The sequence below is a fragment of the Nycticebus coucang genome, chromosome 15, assembly GCF_027406575.1.
Source record: "Nycticebus coucang isolate mNycCou1 chromosome 15, mNycCou1.pri, whole genome shotgun sequence".
NCBI lineage: Eukaryota > Metazoa > Chordata > Mammalia > Primates > Lorisidae > Nycticebus > Nycticebus coucang.
In genome coordinates this window covers 60,292,469-60,315,499 of record NC_069794.1, presented here as the reverse complement: position 1 = coordinate 60,315,499, position 23,031 = coordinate 60,292,469, and the positions used below count along the sequence as shown (strand labels likewise).

The 23,031-nt window shown below is 36.9% G+C and overlaps 1 protein-coding gene across 2 annotated transcripts in view; it reads right to left on the bottom strand.

Annotated features, from left to right (window-relative positions):
• AKAP11 (A-kinase anchoring protein 11) overlaps positions 1 to 23,031 on the bottom strand; it is a 68,612-nt gene that overhangs the window by 37,972 nt on the left and 7,609 nt on the right. For both annotated transcript variants that reach the window (XM_053563301.1, XM_053563303.1), the window contains exons 2-6: positions 15,650 to 15,759; positions 7,924 to 8,040; positions 4,363 to 4,410; positions 2,075 to 2,209; positions 117 to 381 (exon numbers count right to left, since the gene is read on the bottom strand). In XM_053563301.1, coding sequence (XP_053419276.1) covers positions 117 to 381; positions 2,075 to 2,209; positions 4,363 to 4,410; positions 7,924 to 8,040; positions 15,650 to 15,709 — 625 coding nt within the window. In that variant the 5' untranslated portion in view covers positions 15,710 to 15,759. The remainder of the gene's footprint in view (positions 1 to 116; positions 382 to 2,074; positions 2,210 to 4,362; positions 4,411 to 7,923; positions 8,041 to 15,649; positions 15,760 to 23,031) is intronic.

Here is a 23,031-nt window from a genome sequence, read left to right as displayed (position 1 = left end):
AAACTGGATCAACTTCCAACATAAATTTCAATCGAGTAAGTCTGCCTTAAAACTTTCAAAAGTGAACTTTGAAGTTTAATTTCCATTTCAAGAGAAAGTTTAACAATAAAACACACCATCCTTATATGGCTTTGAAGTCTCTTCTTCCTCTAAGTGCTCAAAAGCAGTTACAAAGTCATCCTCTATAGAAGACACTGACTGGTTAGTATCATCATCATCTTCATTAGCGGCCTCAAATTGGCACTTCTGATGCGAGTATGTGTCCAGGGTGTATCTCATACCAGTAGCATATTTACTTAGGAGACTAAAGACAAAATCAATTCTGAGTCTTGGTAACGTAGGTGACACTCTCATGACACAAAGCATTTCAGAATGATGACGCTTGGGAAAGATGAAAGATGATAAAAACAATTTTAATTTCAAGTACAAAACATTACCTGGAAGTAAAGCCTAGAAATAAGATAATCTCAGATGAGAAAGAAAACAAATGATAAATGCACGTATCCTAAAAGGCTCTCTGGTTTTGTAATGTTTAATTCTTTTCTTCACACTTTCTTTATATTTCTCACTTCCCAGTCTCTTTCTCTACCATCTTTCTCTTATCCAGGTATTCAAATTCTCCCCAGTCTATTCTCCTTAAATGTTACAGAACTTACTACCTATCCATTTCTTTAAGCAATTACGTTTTCCTGTACTACTGGACGGTCCTGTGATTTTCCTTATTTAATCATTTACCTATCTGACCAAGTGTATTGAAATCTGCTTAGAGCAGAAACCAGGTTCTATTTTATTGTTTTTATCCCATTTTCCCCCATCTTCCAGTATGATGCTATCCTCCCTCCTATCACAATAAAAGAAATGTTTGCTCCTTTTACTTAAACTTCCCTAGTAATACAACTTAGAATGCTTGCAGATTTAAAAATATAAGTTATTAGATTCTCCCCTACATTATCGAAAAAATATAAATACTGAGGAATGACTTGGTAAAAAAACTAGAAACCAAATATAATAGCTAATCACTTCTTATATCCTAGCAAATAAAGCAAAGTAAATATGAATGAATAATATAATTAAGGAAACAAGGTAAGAAGTTCTACTTTTATCAGTAAAAGTATTTATCATATAAAATACAGCAGTTTTTTATACTAGGAATAAGTAAACTCTGAGCCAACTAGTTCAATATAAATGTTTTACCTCCTAAAATGCAAAACATTTTTCTGTGATGTGTAATCAATAAAATCATGCAAGAGTTGAATATTATAAACCTGTTTGAAGTGGTAACATTTTTGTGTAGAAATAAAAAATGTACTATTAGGGTGGCCCCTGTGGCTCAAGGAGTAGGGCGCCGGTCCCATATGCCGGAGGTGGCGGGTTCAAACCCAGCCCTGGCCAAACCCCCGCCCCCCCCCAAAAAAAAAAAAATAATAAAAAAAATAAAAGTGTATAAAAAAAAAAATGTACTATTAGATGTCTACTTCACATGGAATTTTTTAAAGATAGAAAAAGAGTTGAAGTATATTCTCTAAAACATATAGCACAATATTCATATAAATTTGAAACTGGCCATAAAAGGAAAAAGTCCCCATATCTTATACAAAGGTTAAGTGTTCAAGAAATGCAGGCAAAAATTTTTTTAGAAAAATATTAATATGTATTTGCATACCATTTGTGGAACTTCACAGACAGAAAATCTAACTTATAAACTAAGACCAAAATTATTATATTCTTAAGGAATGTCAACACTTCATGAATTCCATTTCTTAGGAATCACATTTCCTTGAGATAGCATTAAAAAAGAAAAGAAACTTCATCTAAGCATTTAAAAGTTGAATACTCTTTATCAATTTTAGTAAAATTTTCCCTGAAAGTCTCCTTAGAAATAAGAAATTAGGGGAATGAGGGATGGGGGCAGCGAGGAGGAGCATGGGGGTTAGGGTGTATGGCTCAGCACTTGGAGTCAGGACACAATTACAAGAGGGACTTTATCTCACAACTATAATCAGTATAACCTAATTCTTGATACCTCAAAGAATCCTAAACAATAAATAAAATAAAAAAGATCTAAGAAAGTTACCTGATTTTGAGAACCATTGCTTATATCTGATGATTTATTTATATCCTTCATACAAATAATTTCATTTTCATTTAGACTGCAGAAGTGGAGTGAATTCAGAAGATCTGGAAGTTCCAAAGAAACTGCAGCTAAATCCTAATTTAAAATAATAACAATAAACAACATTTTAGAAAAATACTTTTGTTAAGGTTCCTATAATGTGGACCCTATCCAAAAGTTATAAAGTACACTAAATGTTCTGGTTCATAACAGTTAACAATTTATTAACCACAGATAACTTTTTTAACTCAAAAGTAAAATGTACTGAAATTATTTAACACTAGCTATTCCTGTAGCCTTTCAAATATATTGGTATCAGTCTATAAAAAGATCGTATGTAACACCTCACACATCCATGACAATTAGGCATTTGATAGTTTCTAACAGATACCAACCAATAGATGATAACCAACCTGAGTTATCCTCAGGTTTAACTCTGGAATTTTTCATACAGGATTTTTGGCTAAGTTTTAATTCATAAAATATAAGTCCATTTTACTGTTTTTCTTCCTCAAGTTATTTATTATATTAGGCGTTAACAGAAAATGTTAGGAAGATTAAAAGAGGCTGGACATAGTGGCTCACACCGATAATCCTAGCACTTTGGGAGGCTGAGGCAGATGGATCACTTGAGCTCAGGCGTTCCAGACCAGCCTGAGCAAGAACAAGACTCTGCCTGTGAAAAAAAAAAAAAAAAAAAAAGGAGCCGGCATTGTGGTGGGCGCTTGTAGTCCCACCTACTTGGGATGCTGAGGCAAAAGGATCGTTTGAGCCCAATAGTTTGAGGTTGCTGTGAGCTATGATGCCAAGGCACTCTACCCAGAACAACAAAGTGAGACTCTTGTCTCCAAAAAAAAAAAGGTGAAAAAAAAAAAAAAATTAAAAGAGCTTTTATTTTTTCTTATTTGCCATTTTTAGGAAAATATTTTACCCAATTAAAGACTTACTAAAGTCTCTGACCTCTAATAGAGTACTTCCTTTTATAAACAGGTTTCATCAGTAACTCTGAAAGGATAAGAGTATTAGAGAAATATTTCAAAATATTTCTGTTCCCAGTCACATGTATATGTTCTCAGGAATAGGCCCTCTCTTGTTCCTTCTGTCCAAATTTTTTTTTTTTTGGCCGGGGCTGGGCTTGAACCCGCCACCTCCGGCATATGGGACCGGCGCCCTACACGTTGAGCCACAGGCGCCGCCCCGAAATTTTTTTTTTTTTTTTCAAGCAAAGGTTTAATCAAAACACATAGCAGGATTTTTATTCATAATCAATCTGATATGCATTATTCAGAAAGAACTGAATAATATTATCACCTTTCTTTATTAGGAGACACTTTATTGCCACAAAAGGAAACATGTAGTAATCACGAATTTTTTTATTTTTATTTTTTTATTTATTTTTTTAGAGACAGAGTCTCACTCTATCACCCTTGGTAGAGTGCCATGGCATCACAGATCACAGCAACCTCCAACTCCTGGGTTTAGGCGATTCTCTTGCCTCAGCCTCCCGAGTAGCTGGGACCATAGGCGCCTGTCACAACGCCCGGCTATTTTTTTGTTGCAGTTTGGCAGGGGCTAGAGGTTTGAACCCACCACCCTCGGTATATGGAGCTGGCACACTACTCACTGAGCCACAGGCGCCGCCCAAATTTTTAAGAAGCGACATGAGGGGGGAAAAAAGTAGCATGCTTCCTACCATCCCTACCCAAGCTTCCAATACTGTTGCAGTAACTGTGAAGCTTCCTTTGTTGATCCTTATCTCAAATATCAGTCCCAATGTAAATAACTACCCAAATCAAAAGTGCTAGAACTTTTGCACTGGGTATTTGTTACTTTTTATAAGTTTTATTTTTTAATTTAATTCTATTTTAAAAGTAAAAAGATTTCTACCATGGAAGTTAAATTACAAAAAATCATCAAAAGAAAGAAACAAGTCTTACATTTTATATATTCATGGAATGGAATACAAGTTAGACAGCCTATAGTGTACAACCTTTTCAGATAAATGACTTCTGTGGTCAATCCTAAAGCTGCTTGGTATAACAAGAGTATTCAGTAAAAATGGTAAAAATGAAAATGTCCAAAGCACATTCAAAAATTGACCTCAAAAAGTCACTTTTACAACTTTTAAAAGGAAAGATATCAGAAGAGTTTAGAGTAAATTTGGAGCATAAAGGCAAATATTTTATGGTCTCAAAATTTGTTCCAAGTAATTTCTCACAGTCCTTTCTAGTTCAAAACATTGATCATACCTGTATATGAGCAGCATCTGTCTCTTCATTAAAACCCAGAAAGGTGACCTGAGTAAAAAAAGGAAAAAGCTCCATTAATTTGAATTTTTTAATCTTGTCTCAAACTGTTGACAAAGCTGAGAAACAGGAAAAAATAGACCAACCATTAAAATGCTCACTGCCTTGGGTAATATTTTCAAAGACAAATATATTTCTCACCAAAGACTTGGCTCCAAAATGCAGTTCTTGAACCTCATTCATACCTGCCTCACTGGCAAGTCCAATCAATTCTACCTCGAAAACATTTTTCAAATATATCCACTTCTCATCATTCCCCTGCCACTCTTTTCATGTATACTTTATACTACAATCCTCTCCCACCTGGGCCCATTACCATGTACTTCTCTTCCATGCCTCCTCCTACGGCCAAATCCTAACTGGGGTTAGCTGATGCCTTCAGCCTTCCCTCATTTGCATTTACTCTGTGGGTTTAGAATGTGCCCTGTACATTCTTGCCTACGGGCTTTGCACTTACGTCCCTCTCCCTGGATCTCTCTTTCTTAGAGGGTCACATGCCTGGCTCCTCCTCACCGCTCAAATGTCACCTCCTCACCGCTCAAATGTCACCTCCTCAGAGAGGGCTTCCCTAAGTAAATCCCCAAGCCTACTTCCTCACTGGCTCCTGAGATAGCATCATTTATTCCTTCAATGCCCTTATACAGTGATTACTCTGCAGAAAGTATACATATTTCTAAAGGATATCTAGTAGCATAAAGAAACATCACATTATTAAGTAAAAAGGATAAGTTACAGAAAAATGATATATAGTATGCACAAAATTTCAGTCTTATTTTTAAAAATACATGCATGGAAAGTAATACTGGAAGGCAATAAGCCAAACTTATCAATATACGTAGTGATGCAGCGATTAACTGTGATAGATGGAATCACAGGGGATAGAGATCCTATAATAGATCTTCTACTTGTCTACCCTACTTCAGCCCCCAATTCATAGGATCAGTAGTCATTTTCTTTTTTATTCTTTCAGTATTTATTTTCCTAGAAAGAATATGTACTACTCTTATAACCTGAAATAAGTGTTATTTCAAAAATGTATTCTCTTTAAATTTTTGGCAACATAGTAAGATATTTTTCCATTTGAAGACAGACTAGTAAACTGTCTACTCAACAAGTGCTGCTGCTAAAAATATACAATATTTAAATGACAGCAATATGGCTGATCAGTTCTCAAGAAACAGGAGAAAATAGCACAGTTAAAATATAAAACATAAAACAACACTGAATACTCTCAATCTCTGTCTGATGATTCAGAAGCAAGTCAGAATCTTAAATTATCCCAGGATCTTTATTCTGATTAAATATGGTTACTACTTCACAGAAGTGTTTCAGTTAACTTCTAGGCATGGAGATAAAATGTTAAACCTTAGGAGCCAGACTCCTCATCTAAAAAACCTAAAGCAGTCTGACTTCTCTCTGACAGCTGTAAGGGTTAAGTACATAATACAGAAGACTGTATCTGGCACAGGACAGGCACTCAATAACAAACAGATACACAATGGGCTGTGCCCATAGCACAGTGGTTATGGCGCCAGCTGCACACACCGAGGCTGGTGAGTTAAAACCCAGCCAGGCCAGCTAAACAATGACAACTGCAATAAAAAAATAGCCAGGTGTTATGGCGGGCACCTGAAGTTCCAGTTACTTGGGAGGCTGAGGCAAGAGAATCACTTAAGCCAGTGGTTCTCAACCTTCCTAATGCCGCGATCCTTTAATACAGATCCTGTGGGTCGTGACCCACAGGTTGAGAACCGTGGGCTTAAACCCAAGAGTTTGAGGTTGCTGTGAACTGTGATGCCACAGCACTCTACTGGGGACAACGTAAGACGACTGTGTCTAAAAACAAAAAATACCCAAATAGATAACACAAGTAATAAATTTCCTTCCTCTCTTTGAAATGATACTTGGAGATGTATACACCCTAAACTCCAACAGAAATTCCTTCTATTATTTCAAGTTTCTTTAACTGAACACAAAAGAGAAAATAAGTGGACAAAGGCCAGGAGAGTTGTTTTCTATTTCCTATTGGTCAAAGAAGGCCTCACCAGGGAAACGGACTAATCAACTATATAAGCAGCTGGAGAGACAGGAGCTGGGAACTGTCAGAGGGCAGAAGACACAGGAGACTTGTCCTATTTGGCAACAACTGAGTAGACTAAGGGTGGTTTGGCTTTACTAAAACAAAAATTTAAAGGATGGCAAAGAAGTTAGTAGTCAAGAACCACAGAAATTAAGCTGACAAAAAGAAGAGCTTCAGGTGGCAGAAGATCACATCACAGTGGCTCACGCCTGTAATCCTAGCACTCTGGGACGCCGAGGCAGATGGATTGCCTGAGTTCACAGGTTCGAGACCAGTCTGAGCCAGAGTAAGACCTCATCTCTAAAAAAAAAAAATAGCCGGGCACTGTGGCAGGCACTTGTAGTCCCAGCTACTCAAGAGGCTGAGGCAAGAAAATGGCTTGAGCCCAAGAGTTTGAGGTTGTTGTGAGCTATGATGCTACAGCACTCTACTGAGGGGGTAACAAAATGAGACTCTGTCTCAAAAAAAAAAAAAAAAAAAAGATTTCTGTTAGAACTCTCATTTTAAAAATATTGCTTTAACATATTCATCAGTTTTATTTTGTTTTCTTTAGAGACAAAGTCTTACTCTGTTGCTCAGGCTGTAGTACAGTGACACCATCTTACCTCACTGGTGCCTCAAACTCCTGGGCTTAAGACATCCTCCTGCCTCAGCCTCCCAAGTAGCTGGGACTACATACATGCACCACTGCACCCAGCTAATTTTTTGTAGAGACAGGGTTTCAGTATGTTGCCCAGGTTAGTTTCAAACTCTTGGCCTCAAGTGATCCTCCTGCCTTAGCCTCGAAGAGTAGGGTGAGTCACCACACCACACCCAGCCATCTTCATCAGTTTTGACCTGCAAAGACCTAACACCACACCTCTTATTTGGTAGCATAAATGTGCTGATTAACTATAGATGTATTACAAAAGAAAAAGTTTTACTTATTTTTATAGTAATAAATTCAAACAAAGATTGGACACATAGGATGTTGCAGAGAAATAGATAAGCAAGTTATATATCTCATCTTCAAGTAACAGTAAATATTTTAATTTCAAAAATAAATTTATTGCTATTTTTTTCATTTTGAATCAATACATTAAAGTCAAGAAAATAATCCAAAAAATGAATATAAAAGATATCTATATATTGTTTCAGAGTAGAAAAATTTAGTATTAAAGAACCAATTATTAAGTATATTAGGGATCACCTAGCATGTGATATATGTCCAATGAGTGGTCAATAACACCCATGCACAGAATTAAACGTGCTCATTATAATACATCATGACAGTCCTGTATGCTAGCCAGTATTTAAAACAAGTACTTTCAAGACATGTAACAATAGATGAAGATTTTAGGCATTTTAAAATTCAGTCATGCAGTGCTACAAAGACGGACGAAAACACAATGTGTATTATTAGGAAAGGAAGTAGTATGTCAAACCTCAGTTAAATTGGCACGTTCGTCCTGCTTTAAACAGTCTTCTGCTGATACACTGCACAGCTCCTTCTCACTATGGAGTAACGACTTGACAGACTGGAACACATCTTCACTGAAGCTCTGTGAAGACAAAGTGCACAAGGGGAGAAAATATTTGCAAATTATGTAGCTAATAGGGATTTTGTGTCCAGAGTATATAAAGAACTCTTACAATTAAACAATAAAATCATTTTATACTTTTTTTTTCTTCTGAGACAGAATCTCACTCTGTCACCCTGGCATCATAGCTCACAGCAACCTCACACTCTTAGGCTCAAAGTGATCTTCTTGCCTCAGCCTCCTGAGTAGCTTGGATTACAAGCACCCGCTACAATGCCCGGCTATTTTTTTTAGAGATGGGGTCTTACTCTTGCTCAGGCTGGTCTCCAACTCCTGAGCTCAAGCAATTCACACACCTTGGCCTCCCAGAGTGCTAGGATTACAGGTGTGAGCCACCAGGCCTGGCCCCATTTTGTACCTTTTGACATACAGAATTCATCAGCATTGAAAAGGCTTACGTAGGGTTCCACAAGCCCAAAACACACACATACATCATAGTCTCAGGCATTCAGCTACCTGGAAGTCCACATACGACCTCACACCAATTTCACTCACTCTTACCTCATACTGAATCCTAACAGATGGCATATCTGTTTTTCAAATCATTAGCACAATAGAAGCAACAAATTATACAACAAGTTGAGAGGACACAGAAGCTAAAAACAGCGATTACTCCCTTAACCAAGATGGGGACAGAAGAGAAAGAATATCCAACAAAGTAAGATTTCTCAGGGTTCTTAAGGCAGCTGTTATGATGAAAATGAGAGGAGGATTCCAGATTTCAGAGATGGGGTGGTGATTGTCACAAGTGCGAAGAAGAGAGGGAGAAAAAAGTTACGTAAAGAACAATGAGTATTATAGTCAGATATAAATGGAGCACTAATTTCCTGCTACTTCATTCTCCTTCTACTGATTTGCTGATCTGTTCTTTTACTAGAAATGTCCTTACTCCCCCATCTTCACCTGTAGAAATCCTACCAATCCTAAGACCCATGAAGATTTTTCCCATCTCTTTCAAAGTTCCTGCTGTATTGTTTATATATCAAGAGCATTTAGTTCACACCATAACATATTGTAATTACAATACTCTCATGTATTTGTCTTTCCCATTAAACCAAATCATGAAGGTCAGAGACCATTTCATTAACTGTTCACCAGATTTCAGAACCTCATACTAGATGAACTCAACCAGTTGCTACTTTTAATAAATTAAAATTAATGGAAATCTTTAGTCTAAGAGATACAACTATAAAATCAAATAGTTTAAGAAAAAAGATGTATGTTGAATTTGATCTACCAATACGAACCCGTAATTCATAAATGTGCCACCTTTGTCCACTGAAAAGTACAGTGACTCTCAGTAGCAGTAAATACACCCAATACCCAGATTTTGGTTTCTGAATACCAGTCACCAACAGAAAAAACTAGCATGCTCTGGGGAAATGTCAGGTGAAGAAAATATGAAGCAAGCCTGAAACATCTGACAGTACCAGAATGCTACTCGAAGACTGACAGGGTCACTTCAAAAAAACACAGAAGCTAGCTTGAAGGAATTCCCATTGTTCAAATTTGGGACAAGTGGAGCATAAAAAAAATTTTTTTAATGGTAATGGATTATAACTACTGAATTTAAAAAAATCTATGAGTCCATTACAAGTGAAAGAGGAAAGGGGGGAGCTCTAAGCATGCTAGCTAACAAATATAGACAGAAGAAGAAAATCAGAAAATCTCACATAAACTCCCAACATAATTACTGATTTAGGAAAGGATCATACGTGTATCTTAAATGTTTAAAAGTTTAAAAGTTATTGGAGGGCAGCGCCCGTAGCTCAGTGGGTAGGGCTCCAGCCACATATACCAGGGCTGGTGGGTTCCAACCCAGCCCAAGCCTGCTAAAACAACAATGACAACCGCAACAAAAAAAAGTCAGGCATTGTGGCAGGTGCCTATAGTCCCAGCTACTCGGGAGGCTGAGGCAAGAGAATCACTTAAGACCAAGAGTCTAAGTGAGCTGTGAGCTGTGATGCCATAGCACTCTACCCAGGTTGACAGCTTGAGACTCTGTCTCAATAAGTAAATAAATAAATAAATAAATAAAAGTTATTGGAGAACAGGGTACTCACACTTGTCTCAAAGTATCACCATATAGATTATTTATTAATAGTACTATTTTACAAAGGGATTATGTGCATTTATATTGGAGATATGTGGTGGTTTTAGCTTACCACCCAGTCAACAATATGTACTTCTTGATCTAACAGAATGGAATGAACACAGCATCATCTTTGAGGTATTCCTACTGAACCCAATTATGGGGAAAAACAGATAAACTCAGAACATGAGGATGTTCTACAAGACAGCTGGCCCAGGCTCTTTCAAAGACTTACTATCATGAGAAAATAATCTCAGCTTTGGATTGATCTAGAATGAGGGTGGCCAAAAAGACACAATACTCAAATGCAGTGTATGAACCTTCACTGAATCCTAGAGAAGAGGCAAGAGAAAAGTTAAAAGGATATTTGAGACAATTAGGGAAATCTGTGTATGGACTGCGTGTTACATGATGTTACTGAATAAATCATTTTCTTAGGGGTAGTAATGATGCTGACAGAAGTAAAGTAAAAGTAAAATAATGTCTTTTACTTTATAATAATGTGGCTTACTCTCACACAATTGTAAAAGGTAAAAGGGAAGGAGGAAAAAGAGAGAGAATATTTATAAGGAGAAAGAAGAAATAAGTATGCTAAAATGTTAAACAGAGGTAAATATAAGTGACAAGTTTATGAGATATTGTTCATTGTATTAGGTTGTTTCCTCCACAAATATTCAGTATTTTAAACAATTCTGTTTTCATTAATGAAGGGTGGTTTTCATGCTAATTTACAAACAGTAAATCAAAACAAAAAATATGAAATGTGAAATATGAACTTGAACTATCAATATAAACGAATGATACTGTAGAGGCAAAAGGTACTCAAGAGTACCCAGATTTTAGTTTCTAATAGGATTCTTTAAAGAAATAGTCAATTTCAGGCCTGAAGAAGAAAGTAGATGAAACTGGATCATCCTGTACTGACAGATACAACCAGAAAGCAAGAAGGCTCTCAAATAATTGTGAGCCTAAGAGAAAGGAGAAAGGCTCCTAGGTACTGATTTTGGGACAATTTAAGCATCTTAAAATAAAGTGTGTGAATGAGTGAATCACTTTAAATTAAAAAAAGATTATAAAATAGGTAATTATAACAGTATCATTATCACATCCAAGAAAAATAAAGTTCCCACATATCTAACAGTCAGCTATACTCAGATTGCCTTTATTATTCCTGAAACGTAAACTTTACCTCCTCCCCCATTTCTTAATTTTTTAATTATTTTTTGAGACAGAGTCTCACTCTGTCACCCAGGCTAGAGTGCCATGCCATCATCATAGCTCACAGCAACCTCAAACTCTTAGGCTCCAGTGATCCTCTAGCCTCAACCTCCCCAATAGCTGGGACTACAGGTGACCACCACAGCACCCAGTTAGGTTTTTTCTTGAGTCAGGGTCTCACTCTTGCTCAGGCTAGTCTCGAACTCCTGAGCTCAAGCAATTCACGTGTCTCAGCCTCCCAGAGTGCTAGGACTACAGGAGTGAGCCACCACGTCCAGCCTCCTACTCCATTCTGGCCCTTGTCTAAGCTCCTAGGCCCATTGTTGCACCTGGCAGTTACAGCTTAACATTTGTTTTGTTTTGAAAGAGTTGGTGAGTTGTAGAGGAAAGGGAACTCATATTCATTCTTGGCAGGAATGTAAATGGTACAACTTGTATGGAAAAACAGTATAGAGAGTTCTCAAAGAATTAACAGTAGAACTACCATTAAATCCAATAATCTCACTACTGGATATCTATCCAAAGAAAAAGAAATACATATATCAAAAATATATCCAGGGCGGCACCTGTGGCTCAGTGAGCAGGGTGCCGGCCCCATATGCCGAGGGTGGTGGGTTCAAACCCAGCCCCGGCCAAACTGCAATGAAAAAACAGCCGGGCGTTGTGGCAGGTGCCTGTAGTCCCAGCTACTCGGGAGGCTGAGGCAGGAGAATCGCCTAAGCCCAGGAGTTGGAGGTTCCTGTGAGCTGTGTGACACCACAGCACTCTACCGAGGGCAATAAAGTGAAACTCTGTCTCTACAAAAAAAAAATATATATATATATCCAAATCAGTGTAACCTGGCTTCTTGTACCCTAGATGAATCCCCAACAACAACAACAACAAAAAAATATATTCAAAAGAAAAAAAAAAGCTGAAAGACTGACTTCTTGAATAGGGCAGGCCAGTTTCTCAAATGATGTCTGGATTTATATGGTGGTTTTTCATGGTGCCATTTAATTTGTTCTTCTCTCTTCTATATTCCACATAAAATAGAAGTTAGGTGTAAAGGCTTAATCGGATCAGTTTAAATATTTTTGCAAAAAGGGTGACATGAGGACACAATTTCAGGTTTTCCTATGGACCAGTGATGCTAAGATCAATCAGTTGACTAAGGTGACCTGTCAGAGTTGTCCATTTTAACAGTGCATTTTTTCTGTGGCTCAAAGGGGTAGGGCGCCGGCCCCATATGCCGGAGGTGATAGGTTCAAACCCAGCCCCGGCCAAAAACAAAACAAAACAAAAAAAACCAATGCATTTTCTGTTTTTCAGTTAACAAATAATCTGTAAGATGATACATAGCTATGTACATGATACCTGGGAGGATAATGTTATTCTTAGAACAAGCATAGTGAAGATTTCAGGGGTGAAGAGACATTATGGCCATTACTTCAAGTGCTTTGCCGAAAAGTAAATACAGGTCAGGCGCAGTGGCTCACAACTATAATCCTACCACTCTGGGAGGCAAGAGGATTGTTTGAACTAAGGAATTCAAGACCAGCTTAAGCAAAAGCAAGACCATCTCTACTAAAAATAGAAAAAATTAGCCAGCATGGTGGTGCGTGGCTGTAGTTCACACTGCTCGGGAGGCTGAGACAAGAGGACTGCTTGAGCTCAGGGGTTGGCGGTTACAGTGAGCTAGGATGATAGCATTGTACTCTAGCCAGGATGACAGAGCTAGACTCTGTCTCCAAAAAGAAAAAAACAAAAAAGGGAAATACACAGTCACATAGCAAACAAAACAAAATATTAACAACTATCAAATATAGATGGTAGACATGTGGGTGGATTTACATGTGAGTATGCTACGCTTGTGATTTTTCTATGTGCTTGAAAATTTTCATAATAAAATTTTAGAAAAAATGGGGTAGAAACCATAGCTATTTCTGATTTCATAAAATTAATTCCTGATGAATATTCAATGTATCTCTAATGCAGAGTAAAGTGAAATCTAGAGAATTCAAGTACACCTTTCAATTTCCACATTAACTATTAGGGAAGTTTTTGTCATTACCAAGACAAGACACAAAATATGGTGTATGTATGTGCATAACTTTAAATTTATAAACATTATATAACATTTGGATTCACATACTTTGATCTAAAAGGGTTTCTAAGGATTCAAGTGAATTCAAATAAGATATTTACTGCATGCTTAATACGGATAATGTGCTGAATAACAGAAGACATTAACATGATATAATAGTAATAGTACAAAATTTCAGCTGCTATGGAGTCCCTGTAATCCCTTATTCTTGGCAATGTATGGGTAAATTTGAGGCAGGGAGTATCATACTTGGAGAACATTGTTATCAGCTCATTATTATATTCTGTATATAGTTTCAATTATTAATTTAAAACGATTAGCATAATTTAATCATTAATTTAACGCTATGGTCCTGTTGCTAACCTGAAAAAAGTACAATGATTACACTAAATTTACAAAGAGTAAAAACGCAGAGAAAATAGCATTTATTGAACTTTTTTCAAATTAAAAAGTGGACTTATTAAATTTAAGGGTTATTTACCTGAAAATACATGGAGCATATTACTTAATATTACCTATAAGTAACTGCCATACCATTTAAAATAATTACCATACCATTTAAAAACAAGTTTACTTAAAAAAAAAATAAGTTTACTTTCCATTTTCCAACTTTGCAGACAGATTTAGAAACCCTTCTCTTAGAGTTAGCAGTCAACCCCATACATTTCTAAGCTTTCTACAGAAATGAGTAACTAGGTCAAAAAGTAGGCTTACATGGTTATAAGAACACCAACAATTAGAAGCTGAAAAGCAGATAGCAAAGGACACAGGAGTTACCACACAAAAGAAGGAAAACAGGAAAGACAATTTAATGAAAGAAGTCAAAAGACTATCCTCACATGTAAGGACTGGTCAACAGTGTCATATGATACAGAGGGGATGAGATGCAGAAAAGGGCAAAGGAAGACCGCTAGCCATCATCCAGTTTCTATTCTGCCCTCTAAAGTTTTGGCAAAGAAAAAAACATAAAGAAATGGAAGGTTAACCAAATTGTTTTAGGAGAGAAAGCGAGAGGGTTCTTGCTCAGACTAGAAAGAAGAAAGGATCAAGAATCCTATTTCAGACTCAGTGCCCTGTAGCACAGTGGTTACAGCACCAGCCACATACACTGAAGGTGGCGGGTTCGAACCCGGCCTGGGCCAGCTAATCAACAATGACAACTGCAACAAAAAATAGCCGGGCATTGTGGCGGGTGCCTGTGGTCTCAGCTCCTTTGGAGGCTGAGGAAAGACAATCGCTTGAGCCCAAGAGTTTGCGGTTGCTGTGAGCTGTGACAGCATGCCAGGAGGGGGACATAGGGAGACTCTGTCTCAAAAAAAAAAAAAAAAAAAAAAAAGAATCCTATTTCATTTGTTTGCTACTGATTATCCAAAATCTATCATAGGGTCCAGCACATAATAAGCATTCAAGTGCATATTTGCTAAATGAATGAATAAATGGTAATATTTATTTCTTTCTTTTCTTTTCTGAGACAGAGTCTCACTATGTCACCTTGGGGTAGAATGCTATGGCGTCACAGCTCATAGCAACCTCCAACTCTTGGGCTTAAGCGATTCTCTTGCCTGAGCCTCCCAAGTAGCTGGAACTACAGGTGCCTGCCACAATGCCCAGCTATTTTTTGTTGCAGTTGTTGTTGTTGTTTAGCAGGCCTGGGCCGGGCTCGAACCCGTCACCCTTGGTGTATGTGGCTGGCGCTGTAACCACTGTGCTACAGGCGCAAGCCAATAATATTTCTAATATATTCTTAAAGCTACTTCAGAAAACTGCCTATATTGCTAAAAAGCAGATAGAAAACTAACTGTTGAGAAGAAATGGGAAAGAGGAATTGTGATCTTCAGGAAATAAAACTTTTAGGAAATAGGGTGGCACCTGTGGGGCTCAAAGGAGTAGGGCACGAACGGGCCCCATATGCCGGAGGTGACGGGTTCAAACCCAGCCCCGGCCAGAAACTGGAAAAAAAAAAAGAAAGAAAGAAAAACTTTTAGGAAGTAAATCATTGTGATCATGGCACATTGCTATTTTCATACATGACAAATCTCTGCAGTATTTTAACGTTATGAATTTAAATAGGATTAATTTAATGACAAAATATCATAGCTATAGGACTTTTTAAAAAAAAAATCAAAATTTTTATTAAATCTCTCACTAAAAGCCTCCTACTATAGTGAACTTACTTTTCTGACAGATGTTCTAGTCTTCATGTGACTGTTTCTGAAAGGCTGGAAAGTCGCCATAACTATATTGCTGTTGTATATAATCAATGAAGAATTAATCTACAAAATACCTAAAGAAAACATTAAAAGAAAATAATTGAGTTTAGTAATTCAGAAATTTTATGTTAAAATAATTTCTTTGAACTCGGTCATTTAAAGAAAAGTAAAAACAAAAGCAAACAAAAATATTATGACCCCTAAAAATTTACTTAGTAATCCAACATATTTTAAAACAGGATGAAAACTGGTACTTTTAACCATATAAATATCATTGCCATTGTTGCGTAGCAGGCTCAGGCCAGGTTTGAACCCACCAATCCTGGTGCATGTTGCTGGCACCCTAACCACTGGGCCCCAGGCATCAAGCCTAAAACTGGTACTTTTAATGAGACAGAGAACTACTTTCAGGTTCAAAATTACAAAGTGATTTAGTCTTATCTATTCAATCTTACTGCCCTTTTCATTTTTTTCTCACAGCCCTTTTTAATTATAAACAAATAATTGAAGAGCCTTTTAAAATCTTAAAAATATCACAAAAAGAATCCCAGCTTTTCTGACTCTCCAACGTCACAACACTGAATGCTCTAGACCAGCAGTTTTCAACCTGTGGGTTGCGACCCCTTTGTAACAATGAAAATACATCGCGGCATTAGAAAGGTTGAGAACCACTGCTCTAGCCATTCTTATTTCTTAGGCAGAAGGGTTTGATAATACACTAATGAAAATATGAAATCTGTACATATGAAGACAGACAAGCAAAAATAAATTCTTTATATGGGAAGCTTACAAGCATATCAATAACTGAAGTTCAAAAGATACCCAAATTGAATGATTAATAGAACTCAATGTATACATACACACACACACACACCTTGGGAGAAACTCTGAAAGTCAGTCTTCACTTTTTATATGATGCTTTAATAAAACACCTTTGAGAGCTTAGATCAACTTAGAGCATTACCACTTAGTTTCCACATCTGACCACAGTACCTTGTCCAATCACTTAAAATCTATTTGTGCTACATGCTGTGGGTACAATGGAGACAAAACAGATATAACCCTCATAGGTTCAGCATGGTCTAAGGAAAGAGTTTTATCACATTGGAAGGACAGAAAAGGGGAACTGAATTCTAAAACCAAAAAAAAAAAAAAATCAACAAAGATTTAAGAAATGCTTAGTTTTAAGTATATTCAGAAAATCAACCTGGTCTTATCAAGTATTATCCAGTTCAGGTTTCCAAGACCTGGTTAGTATAATTTGTACTATTAAGAGATTTATGAACAAAACAAACTATAATTTAGTCTGCCACACTCCCCCATAAGAACTTCAAGAAAACCCTAAATTTTAGTGAGGTTCCAATTTTATATTAGAAGATAAAACTGAATTGTGTGAGAGCACACAAATACATACTGCTCTGAGCATTTTCAATCTTTTAATTTTTAAAAAGACAAAGGATTAATAGGGTATGCCATTATGAACTAAAGTAAGTCCTAGTGGTCTCTATAACAATAAAATTTGATTAATTACTAAAATTGAAGCACCATCCTGGGAAAGGCTCAGCATGAGAAGTCCCCATCAGCACAAGACAGAAAGTGACACACCAGGATTCAGAGGAGTACCACTTGTGCCCAGTTCTGCTTTTTTTTCTTTGAGACAGAGTCTCAAGCTGTTGCCCTCGGTAAAGTGCTATAATGTCACAGCTCACAGCAACCTCACACTCTTGGGCTTAAGCAATTCTCTTGCCTCAGCCCCCCAAGTAGCTGGGACTACAGGCAACCACCACAATGCCCGGCTATTTTTTTTTTTTTAATTGTAGTTGTCATTGTTGTTTGGCAGGCCTGGGCTGGATTCAAACCCTCAGCTCCAGTGTATGTGGCTGGCACCCTTAGCCGCTGAGCTACACGTACGGAGCCCCGGTTCCACCTCTTAACAGCTTTATTTCTTCAGCATTTATTGCAATATCTCTGGAGCTGTTCCCTTGATGTATATAACATCCAACTTACCAGACAAGTTTACTGTGAAAATCGAATGGAAAATAATTTATGGGAAACACATTGGAAAACTATTAAACATAGATTAAAGAAGAATTAAAATGCTTACCTACAGACTAAAATGATCAAGAGGACCAAAATTACCAAAACAAGTTTTAAGTGTAAAGATTTATGATATGGCCAAAGTAGTAAGATCTTATTTTTATTTTCCAGGCATTCTCCTTTTTTCCCCCACAGCATTCTCTTCAACTGCCAGAAATTCTCAGTGGCAAAAGGACTTACCTCCAATTTCGTACAAAACGTAATATAAGAGGCCGACGCAAGGGTTCTAGAAAAGCAGAAACTCTTCAAAGTCAACTCCCAAGTAGTGGCATCACCTTTCTAGAGAGCAATTTTGTAATGCACGTCAAAACCCTAGAAATATTCGTACTCCTACTCTTTGACCCAGCAATTCTACACCTGGGAATTTGTCAAAGCAATTAATGATCTTGGAACATATGGGGTTCAAATGAGAACTCATCATGCACTAAGTGCTTTGCTAAGAGATTTGCATTAACGACTTATTTAATACTTAAGATTGGCAGAACAGTATTTCAGTTTGACAATGAGAAAAACTGAGGCAAGGGAAAATCTGGCAATTCTCCCAGGCCCACATAACAACTGGCAGAGCTGAGATTCAAAGTCAAATTTCTAACTCCAGCACCGGGACTCTTAACTACTTCTCTAAAGTGCATAAAGGTTTGATAAATTGTTCATCACAATTTGTAATAGAAATAAGAAGCAATCTAGATGGCCAGAAACAAAAGTGATTAAGTAACCGTAAAGTCATTCCCACAATGCTGCAAAGGCAGCCATGAAAAACAACACAAAAGGACAGGGGAATGGCACACCTGATGTCACTCTCAGAGGAGTCATCACTCTGACTCCTAACCTCACCTGAAAGGGGAGTAGGGAAAAGAGATAGGAAATAGCAGTAATTACCTCTGCAGCTGATGACAGATCAACACTAATTCACTGATCACCCTAAGGTGCCACAAGACACGTCCCTGAGGTAGAAGAAACACAGTACTTGGAGACAACAGCCTGGATTTGGCAAGGCTAGTTCACTTTATCCCCAACATTCCTGAATAGCACCCTTACAATGATAAAGTAATATTATTATATTACTGAGTAATAAAAAAATAGAATTCAATATAAGTTCTATACAGGAACATTAAAAAACACAAACAAAAAACACAGGAATACATAAAAAATAAAATCCAAATATAGTCATGTTCTTCCAACTCACATTACATAATAGCACCTCAGAAGTTATAACACCGTTTGAAAATACTAAAAAGCAACTAAGTTTAATTAAATATTTACACTCTGCTTCACTCGTAGAAGAAAACAATTTACTGACCCTACTACATCATTGTGTGTTTAACTTAAACGTAAGTAAAATATCATTTCATGAAGAAAAAAATCTATTAGGGAATATGTGTCCAACATAAAAGTTAATCCAAGATGAGGTGATATGATGTACTCTGGTAAAGCAAATAAAAAAGAAAAATAATCATTTTTGGAAATGGAAGCATAGTTGGAGGAAGAAAGAGTTAAGAGCCAGAGCAGGGATTCTTTAGCATCTTATAAAATGAGAGAGAAGGTTGTTTTAGACAAATATCACAAGAAGAGCAAAAATAAGTGTTTTCCCCTAAAATAGCTTCGTGTTACAATAAACTTTTCACTTAACATTTTTTTCGCTTTGTGTTGTATTCTGGGTGAATAAGCAAGAGACCTGAGCCGGGACTAAGTAAGTGTGTTGGTGTTAAAGAAATTAAAGTAAACCTGGCTCATTTGAAAAAAAGTAGATGAGAGACAAGTACAGATGAACAGATAACGCAAACAACCAAGAAGCGAGCTGCCAGAGCTCAGAAAAGACACAGAAAAAAAACAATATAGCAAATGAGCCTCCTTAGAAGCAACAAAAAAGCAGAACAGATAATTCTAAAAAAAAAAAGAACACCAAGGAAGTTTTAAGAAAAATAACAGAAAGTAAAGGAAAACAATGAAAGCAATTAGAAAAAAATTATAGAGTGCAGAGAACAGAGATATAGGAAAACTCTGAATAAATATACATAACCCTTTGATCCTGCAATTGCATTTCTTTACATTTATCCTATACATAAACTTCCACAAAAGTCATAAAGATGTGAAACATTCACTGAAAGAAAAACTGACAAACTAAAAATAACCTAGAAGTTTATAAATTCAAATAAATTATAATACTTTCATGTGATTATTGCCCAACTGTTAGAAAGAATGTGTTAGAGTCAAACATACTGGCATGAAAAAGTAAGCTGCAGAATGGTGTAAATAGTGTGTTCTCACTTGTAATTTAAAATACACACACAACCCTCACACCCCGGTATCTGTCTTTGTGTATGCCTAAGAAATGTCTTGAAGGAGGTACACTAAATTGATGACTCTGGTCATCTATTATAAGCGGGATTTATTTAAATGTTTACAAAACGTCATTTATCTATAATATAGGAAGATGATAGATTAAGATAGGTTCTTGCATGTTTATAATTTCCCATTTTGTATAAAATCTGCATAACTACATGTGTATTATATGTGCAGTGTAAAAGAAGACATACACTAGATGTGTGTAGACATTGGTTTTACCTGGGTAGATGTAATTACAGGTAATTTTCTGTCTGTGTACATATGTTTTAATTTTTCTAGATGAGCATACATTCTCTTATAATTTAAAAAAATATTCCCAAAGTCTTTCCTCCTCTCCTCTGGCCTAAGAAATGTTCACATCAACATCTATCACTTAACCTTTTTTATATCAGGAGGATTGACCTTGCCAACCAGTCTCTGAAACACCTTTCTAGACTTCTACCAGAATTGCCCTATCTTGATTATCCTCTAAATACCAGTTCTCAAACCTCAGTACATATATGAATCAGCTTAATTTCTCATACTTGCACACCCAGAAGACCCATTCAGTAGTTCTACATGAAAGGCACAAATTTGTGAAATTTATTCTTATCAAGTACCATATGTAAGTTCTGACTGAGAAACATTTGTCTCCCTCTACATTAGTCTCCTTGTTTAAATTCTATCATAACTTGTCACTCAAATACTAATATTTCCTAACTTTTCTTCTTATCCTCATTTGTTCTCATTTTATTTAGTTTTCCAAAGATTTTTATCTCCACCTCCGGTTTTAACTATGCAAATACCTCCCTAAATTAACTTTTCAGTTCAGTTCTTATACTGAGTTTCACTTCTATATATCCAATTTCCTACTAGACACTTCCAACTAAATATCCCAGTTGCTCCAAAATTAGATGTTCAAGAGCTGAATAAAACCTTCCCCCCAAACAATCTCCTCCTGTATTCTCTCAGAAAGAATCAATAAACAAACTAATCTCAGCAGCAGGCCAAGCTGGACATGGGCCTTTCCCTCAATCTCTATAAACTATCATGTCTAGTAAATTACCAGGTCCCGACCTGTTATCCTCTTACATTTCCCTCAAATCTACCCTCTATCTTCTGTCAGCTGAACTGCTACTTACTCTTCATGCATTAGTTCAAGAGCCTTCCTCCTGGAAAAAGGCATGGTTCATCTCTCCTTTATCCCTCCTTGCCCAAAGAGTAGCCACCTCCTATCTACCAAAGTGCTTTGTCCTTTATCCTATGGTGCCATTGTTTGCAACCTTCCTCCTACTTCAAGTTCTTTGAAGACAAAAGTATTTCATGGATTTGGATTTTAACATAGTAGGCATTCAAACATCTGTTAACTCACAAATAAAAAGTAAATTATTAAAGACCAAAATATGCTTTATATGTTTTAATGGGTGTGTCTGCATTTGTAAGTGAAAATTTATTTAAACATCTCTAATAATTTCTATTTCATAATATCTGAGATTATATTTAAAATAAATACTCTAAACATACACTGTGACCAAATGCCAAATGGCCAAGTGTTAAAAATTAATATTGTTTAATATAACTATAATAAGACATGACAAAATAGGTTTTAAAACATTAGACAACAGGCAACACAGGACTGTGATCCTGAGAAAAGGAAACACTAGCTGTCGGCTACTTCCCAGGTCACAACACAGGACAGGAAAACCAGGCAGCCGAGCAGTCTCACTGAGTTTTGGAGGATCAGTCTGGCAAAACCAAGGGAGTTAGAATTCATAGGGCACACTGTTACAGGGAGACACAATGGATGGAGCGAGAGCCTTGGAGAGCTGCAGATGGGCTCCTCTAAAATCTTTGGGAAAAAACTGATCTACGCAGAGCACCTGAGGTTAGGGAAGTAACAAAAAGAGAGAAGTAGGCCAAGCAATACCTGGAGCCAGATAGGGTTTAGAATAGAGAATCTTTGTAGTACATCAGGCAATATAGAAGGAAATTGCCTTAGTAAGGGGAAATAAGTCAACACCACACTAAGCGCTGTTATGGACCCATTTTTTTTTTTTTTTTTGAGACAGAGTCTCATTTAGTCACCCTCAGTAGAGTGCCAAGGCATCATATATCACAGCAATCTCAAACTCTTGGGCTCAAGGGATCCTCTTGCCTCAGCCTCCCAGGTAGCTAAGACTACAGATGCTCACCACAACAACTGGCTAGTTTTTCTATTTATAATAGAGACACGGTCTTGCTTTTTTGTTCAGGCTGGTCTCCAACTCCTGAGCTCAAGCAGTCCACCTGCCTACGCCTGCCAGAGTGCTGGGATTACAGATGTGAGCCACTGCGCCTGGCCTGGCCCCGCATTAATAAAGTCTAAAAGTAAATCCAACATGCTTAAAGACAATAACAAATCAAACAAGTAACAGCATAAACTCAATGGCTAGCATGCAACCAAAAATTACCAGGTGTGCAAAGGAGGCAAAAAATATGACCCATAACCAGGAAAGGAAAAGTTACATGTTCCAGCCTAGAAGACACAGCAAGATCTTATCTCTATAACAGCTAAAATAAATAAATAAATATATAATTTAGCTGAGCATGGTGGCACCCGCCTACAGTCCTCACTACTTGCAAGGCTGAGGCAGAAGGATCACTTAAGGCCAGGAGATTGAGGTTGCAGTGAGCTACCTATGACTGCATTGCTGTCCAGGCAACAGAGGCACTATCTCCAAAAAAAAAAAAAAAAAAAAAAAATCAAAAAATCAAATGCAAACCCAGAGATAAGAGAGATGTTGGCATGAACAGAAAAGGATTGTAAAACTACAGTATAAATATGTTTCATATTCTCAAGGAGAGGAAAACACAGTCATGACAAGAACAGAAATAGGAGAAACAAAAGAGCCAAAACACAACATTTAGAGACAAAAATTAAATAT